The sequence below is a fragment of the Lycium barbarum genome, chromosome 4 (assembly GCF_019175385.1).
Source record: "Lycium barbarum isolate Lr01 chromosome 4, ASM1917538v2, whole genome shotgun sequence".
Lineage (NCBI taxonomy): Eukaryota > Viridiplantae > Streptophyta > Magnoliopsida > Solanales > Solanaceae > Lycium > Lycium barbarum.
Window position 1 is genome coordinate 87,394,974 of NC_083340.1, and position 7,546 is coordinate 87,402,519.

The following is a 7,546-nucleotide window of genomic DNA, read 5'->3' on the forward strand; positions in this document are numbered from 1 at the left end:
TTATTCAGCCTGGTTTTAAGTTACAAGGCATTGCTGTTTCATATTAACTCTTTCTTAATACACTTTGTGTCTCTTGCCAGTTAGATTGATTCTTATTTAATCTTCTGGGCTTATTTCTGCTCTCTTTCAAGTTAACTGGGGTTTGCAGATTTAAAAAAACTATGAGTTGAGTCTTGCCCTTGCTGAATATCAATAAAGACATCATTGAAATTGTGATAATTGCACCTAAATCCCATGCAAGTTGGGCTCGGCTATGTGAATTCTGTCTATGTCGCTCCATATAAATCAATCTCAGTCATCCTCTTTTGTACTGCTACAGAAATCAATACTTCTGTTAAGTTCCATAGTTGTGCTTAATAAACTTCAGTTTCAACAAGAGAAGAAAATGGTGTATATTTGGGGTTTGACTTCTTTTGTTATATGTGCAGATACTGAAGAACACAACAGCAGGTGCTCAGGAAGGGAGGAAGTAAACATACTATACTTAATCATTGCAAGACTGAATATGTTATCATTCTTGTTTTGATCCTACGTGGGCATTCAAGAGAGAATCTCTTAATCCTGGATTTGATGCACATATACTACTCTTAGGTGTTGTGAAGGTCTATAACTATGTTAGTTAAGGATTATTGTTAAATCACCATCATTTGGCAAGTTAGGTGGACTCTGTTGGATGATATATGCTGCAAAAGATTACCTACTACCCTGCCAACTTCCAGTTTTAAAAGTTTTCATTAGAAAAAAAAAAAAAACAAATCGATGCACTGATAATTTGTTTTCCTTTAAAAAGAATATGTACAAGTAGCTGCGGTCAAATTAAGTTTGTTCATTATTTGTAGAGTCCGGAGCCTAAAGGGTATAAAAATACACGGTCTTTACTAAAAGAGAATGACAAAAAATTAATATACCAAAAGGGGTATATCGTGGATCAGCTCATGATATACCCCAAAAACATTTTTCCCTGTCAGACATGGTTCAACGAAAAACAAAATAAAAATAAAAATTATTGTATAACGTGGACAACTTCTGTTAACACTAAATCAATGTGATTGTTCAGGTTTTCCATTATCTTCCAAGCTTGCAATCCATTGGCCGCTTCTATAACTGCAAATAACAAAGGTTAACTAGATAATAAAGACTTTAAAGATGGAAAGAGAGCAACAAACAAAAGACATATACAACAAACACAGCAGAAACTAGTCATGAATTGAAAGTGTAATGAGAAAAGGCCATAAATAGTCCCTCATCTATTAGAGTAGATCCAAAATGGTCCCTTAACTATACACTTACCGATTTTAGTCCTTGAACTATTCAAAAACTTATCAAATTTAGTCTCCTTGTACTTTTATACAAACAACATACGGAATCTATACGCCTCTGTTAGATTAAACCGTTAAGCAATTCCACCACTTATTTCTCTCTCCCCACTACTTTTTCCTCACGTTCTTCTTGTGAAAAAAAACCCTAACCCCAACGATTCATCATGAATTTCCTCAGAGAAAGGAGATACAAGTCTTAATTCTATTCAATGGAGCATAATAGGAAGCATATTATTGTTGTTAATGGCCTGAATATGCTATGTTCTGGAGAAGATGACATTAACGGCGAATTTCGATTGAAGAACAGATTTTTATTATCATTGAAGACATCCTGAACAAATGCTTCTTCCTTATTCTTGAATCTTTTTGGGTTTATTGTAAGATAATTTAGAACCATTATTGCTTCATGATTCAAATGAGGACTTTTATGGTGAGGAATTACATCTACTTGTTGTGGGCTGCATATGGTTAGAGGTATTATGTCCCAGTTACTCTTAGTTTACCTTTTTCTTTCTTATACAATTGTCGATATTTGCATCTATTTGCAATATTACAGGCCAAATTTCCATCACTAGAAGTTTGATAGCAAAAATTCATGCGGACATGAAGATTGTAGAAAGAGCTCTCGAACTTCCTCAGTACTTGACGTACAAGGACGATCCATACCTTAAAAAATTTCCGTCGCATCAGAAAAATTGATCGCTGAGGCATTGAAATTCGTTGTTGCTTCTGATTGGGATTGTTGTTCTACTTTCTGGCGTGACTCTAGGGAATATTCAGTGAGGACACTCTGTTTTTGGGTCGTGCACGGCTGTTGGCCCGATTTTCATCTCTTATTTGGATCAAATGGCTGCCCAAGGAGTTTGGTGTAGCGTCTTTTCTTCTAGGCCTATTGTACGGACAAGGTTGATCTTTATTAATGAAAAAAAAAGGTCGCTATGTCTGGTGGTATAAGTTCGAACAAATTGTGTAGTCTTTTAACGTTGTACTTAATTATATAATGCTATTGCAACTACGGTTGGCTATTTTGTCCATTTTTCCTGAATTTTTATGTCATTGGTCATTATTTTATTTGAGTTGTAGCGGAAAGTAAAGAACACAACAACAAACCCAGTGCAATCCCATAAGTAGGGACAATTGAGCAAACATTATGAGCAAAAAATGTAGTTCTATTTCCACGTTAATGAATAGTCATTACATTAATGAAACTGCATAAAAATGCAGAAATATTCAAAAACCAGCAACTAAATTGAACTAGAATGCCCTGTTTCCAGCAGTTTTTGTGCAGAACGTAGCTTAAAACTGCAAAAAACAGCAGCCGCACCAAACTTCCCCAAGTCGCAGCACTAAAACACCAAAATCGGCATCAAACTGCTGAAACCAGCAACCAAACTGCAAAAAACAGCAACTATATTGCGCAACCACCACAAACAACCGCACAAACTGCCCAAAATATTTCAGCAACCAAACTGCAAAAAACAGCAACTACATTGTGCAATCGCCACAAAAAACTGCACAAAATATCAGCACCAGACCACCAAAAACCAGCACCAAACTGCTAAAAAAAAGCTGCACCAAAAACTGCTCCAAGTTGCACAAAAGACTGCACCCAAAATATCACCAAACCAGCACCAAACAGCACAAAAAAACTTCAACAGAAACTGCACCAAGTTGCACAAAAAATGTTACACCTCGAAAAAAAAAAAAATAAAAAAAATCTTCCGTTGGTACGCAAGTGAATGAACTAGCGAAATACGAGTATCGGGTTAATGATGACTTAAGGGCATTTTGGGAAAGAGTTATAACGTCCCTTAGATTAGTATTGAAGTGTTAAACAAGTGTTAAGAAGGTTCCATGAGGATCGGAGATCAAACGAAGTGCCGAAACTAAGTTCAGTGACTGATGAGTTCTACAGCTCATTATACGGACCGTATAATGTTATACGGACCGTATAGTGGACCGTAAAACCATCACAGTGAAGGTTGGTTGCTGGTGGAATTTTACGGTCAGTTATACGGACCGTATAAAATTTATACGGACCGTATAACGAACCGTCGAATGGTCACAGTGAAAGGTTGCTTACTGGTAACGTTTTACGGTCAGTTATACGGACCGTAAAACTGTTTTACGGACCGTATAACGGACCGTCAAGTAGTCACAGTGAAGGGGTGCTGGGCAGACCCATTTCACGGTCTATTATACGGACCGTATAACCATTATACGGACCGTATAATGGACCGTATAATGGAACCCGACAGTTCGGTGATGATTTAATAAATAAAGACCAAGTTCATGAAAATCATTTCCACATTTCCTCTCTCTCTCTAAAACATCTCTCTACAACTTTTGTACAAGTTTTCAAGGGTATTAATCCATCAACCACATTAAACAAGTAAATCCAAGGTAGAAACCCATCAAGGATCATCTAAAGTCAAGAAACCCAAATGGAGAAAAACTAGGGTTTTACTCAAAGTGGAGTATTATCAACAAAAGCTTGTCCCTACAACTTCTAAGGTAAGATTCATGATTTTTAAATGATGTTTACGGTATTGGAGAATTAAAATGCATGGATTGTAGAAAACATGGTCCACTAGGACATGAATGATGAATAGTGACGTTTTTGAGACATAGTTTGAATTGAATCATGATTGTTGTTGTATTGTGATATGAGTGTGTTATAAATGACGTTAAGATCATGAAATAAACATTGTATATGGATGAACGAAGTTGGGTGTTGTGACCATAAATAGGGACAAATGGAAGTGAATTGAGAATGTGGATAATGTAGATGATAAATGGCCATGGAAATGATATTATAAATGTGTTGTTGACGTTTGGGGTTGAATTATGATATGGACAAATGTTGTATAGATAAAGGAGATGCTGTCCAATTTTCTCTAGTTCTAGCCATGTGCACTAGTTATCGATACTAATGATAGTATGGCCTTAATGAAGGTAGAAACGTGAGCATCGAAGGAGTACGTGCAAGTGTAGAATAATTCGACAAAGAGGTATGTAAGGCTAACCCTTCTTTCATAAGGCATGGTTCTTTGGCCAAACTCCTAATCCCTCTATATGAGCATGTTGACTACAAATGTTTCACATTCCGAGCTCATAAGCTCACTATCCTTGATTGGTACTACGAATGCGCTACGCACCTCAGGTGACGAGTAAGACTACGATATAGAAGTAACAATAACGATAATGATAGTAATGATGATGGTGATAATAATGATGCTAAAGGTGCCTATGGGCTGTTATACTCATACGTGCCTATGAAGGGCTATAATGAAACCCCGAGCTTATAACGCCGGGTAGAATATATGTGTATGAATATGTATAGAATATGTATACGATTACGAAACGCGCGCACACATCTGCAGATGGTACGGATAACCCTGAAGCCTTGGTAGGGCCAGGTATGAGTAACATTGAGCCTTGGTTGGCCAAGTATGTATATGAAATACTGATCCAATGAGGTCGGGTACGTTATGTAAATGCCATGTATACGAAATGATTATGTATGTATATATTATGTAAAAGAATGTGATGAGACTATGTATAAGAATACGAATGAGGACATGTACACTAATACGAGCACAAGCATGGTACGAGTTTTATTATGGGGCACGAATGACGATGTGAGTAAGTAAGCGACATGATGATGATGATATTATTGTCTCCCCTCCTATGCTATTCCATATATTGTTCATTATGTTGTATATCAATGTTAATCATGCTTTACATACTCAGTACATTCTTCGGACTGACGTCCTTTTGTTTGTGGACGCTGCGTCATGCCCGCAGGTGCACAGGGAGACAGATTTGACCCATAGCTGCCTATTTGAAGATTTCATAGAGAGCTCCATTTCCTTCGGAGCCATATCTTTTGGGTACTCATTCTTTTGTGTATATAATTATGGGCATAGCGGGGTCCTGTCCCGCTCATGATATGTCATACTCTTAGAGGCTCGTAGTCATGTGTATGTGGGTAGAGATGTTTGGCCATGTCGGCCTATGTTTTGTATATCTTTTGTTGGCCTCGTCGGCCTTGTATATTTGACATGGCATAGATGCCCATGATATGTTAATTGATGATGGTCGTCCAATGGGACTAGCTTGATTAATGATTTAAAATGCATGAAATGAATTATGGTTCACCTAGATGTTATGATATGCATGATAAGGGGGTGCCCGGGTGGGGTAGCACCGGGTGCTCGTCGTGGCCCCCTAGTCGGGTCGTGACAAAAGTGGTATCAGAGCTGTTGAGTCCTAGGATGTGTCTACGAGCCGTGTCTAGTAGAGTCTTGGTTATGGGTGTGTTGCGCGCCACACTTATAAACGAGAAGCTGCGGACATCTTAGGAATATATGACCTTCTTTCTTCATAAGAATCGTGCGATAAAGCTATGATGTAAGAAATTCTTGTTCTTAAATCGTGTGTTGTGTATTTCAGAGATGCCTAAAAAGAAAAAGGCTACAGCAGCCCAAAGGGGCAAGACGGTGGCAGAAAAGCGGGCTGAAAGAGCACCGCCACCAGTAGTAGAGGAAGATGAGTCCCAGAGTGCGGCTCAATCTCAGTCCTCCCAGACAGTGCCTATTACTGAGGAGCACGTGGGAGCCTCAGCCCCAGCTCCAGCTCCTCCGCCGAATGCTTCAGGCCAAGACGTAAGAGAGGCCATTAATTTGTTGACTCAGTTGGTTGCGGCCCAGACTCAGAGGCCAAGCGCGGGGCAAGGTGACAGGACTGTTAGCGCAAGGGCCCGTGACTTCATTGCTTTGAAACCCCCGGAATTCTTTGGGTCGAAACTGGAGGAGGATCCCCAGGACTTTGTTGATGGTATGCTAAGGACGCTCCGATTGATACATGCTTCAGACACCGAATCGGTGGAGCTAGCGTCATACAAATTGAGGGATGTCTCAATCCAGTGGTACACGGTTTGGATGGCTTCGCGGGGAGCCAATGCACCTCCGCCGGTATGGCAAGAGTTTGTCGATGCTTTTCTCCGTCACTACATGCCTCCAGAAGTTCGGCGAGCTAGGGCCGATAAATTCTTGAATCTGAGGCAAGGTAGCATGAGTGCTACAGAGTATAGTCTCCGCTTCAATTCCTTGGCTAGGTATGCTTCGGCCATGGTAGCGGATATGGGCGATCGGGTGCACCGGTTTGTGAAGGGCCTAGGGCCACATTTGATGGATAAATGCTTGACTGCTTCTCTTCAGGATGGCATGGATATTGCACGTATTCAGGCGCATGCTCAGGAATTGGAGGAACACCTACAGCAGCGGAGGAATGAACGTGAACAGGATAGGGGACATAGCAAGAGGGCTAGATCTTCGGGGCCGATGAGTGAGTCCAGAGGTGGGCACCGGCAGCAGCCCCCTAGGCTTGCAGGCTACTTTATGACCAGTGCGCTTCCACGGTTTTCAGGCCAGAGATTGGATAGATCTGCTAATTCAGGGCCGAGCCCGAGTTATTCAGGACCTCAGTATAGAGATGATTCAGGCCAGTCTAGACCACCCGTGCCACGATGTTCCCAGTGTGGGAAGTTGCATTGGGGTCAGTGCCGATCAGGTTCAGATGCTTGCTATTCTTGTGGTCGACCAGGCCATATTATGCGTGATTGCCCCTCAGTACAGGGTAGAGGTAGGGCCCAGCCATCAGGGTCGATAGCCGGGTCTTCAGCATCTGCACGCCCTATGGGGCCAGGTTTACATGCGCCGGTTGGCCATGGTAGAGGTAGAGGCAGAGCTCCCAGTTCCAGCGGTCCTCAGCACCGTATTTATGCTTTGGCTGGACGCCAAGATCTTGAGTCTTCTCCTGATGTGGTCACAGGTATATTATCGGTATTCTCTCATGATGTATATGCTTTGATTGATCCGGGCTCCACATTGTCTTATGTTACTCCATATATTGCGGGTCGATTTATAATTGAGCCGGAGTCTATTAAGCCTTTTGAGGTGTCTACGCCCGTTGGCGAATCGGTGATAGCTAGCCGAGTGTATAGAGATTGCGTAGTGGTAATATGTGACCGCCGTACAGTAGCTGATTTGCATGAACTAAAAATGGTAGATTTTGATGTTATTATGGGCATGGATTGGTTGGATTCTTGCTACGCCAATGTTGATTGTAGAACGAAGATGGTTCGTTTCCAGTTCCCGGGCGAACCAGTCTTAGAATGGAAAGGGAATACGGCGTCACCAAAGGGTAGGTTTATTTCCTATCTA

General features: G+C 41.0%; 1 protein-coding gene across 1 annotated transcript in view; it reads left to right on the forward strand.

Moving 5' to 3' along the window:
• Positions 1 to 703, forward strand: part of LOC132636129 (transcription factor HY5) — a 3,864-nt gene extending 3,161 nt beyond the window's left edge. Inside the window, exon 4 of the mRNA XM_060352837.1 lies at positions 429 to 703. Within this exon, the coding sequence (XP_060208820.1) occupies positions 429 to 473 (45 nt within the window). The 3' untranslated portion in view covers positions 474 to 703. The remainder of the gene's footprint in view (positions 1 to 428) is intronic.
• Positions 704 to 7,546: the final 6,843 nt, after the last annotated feature.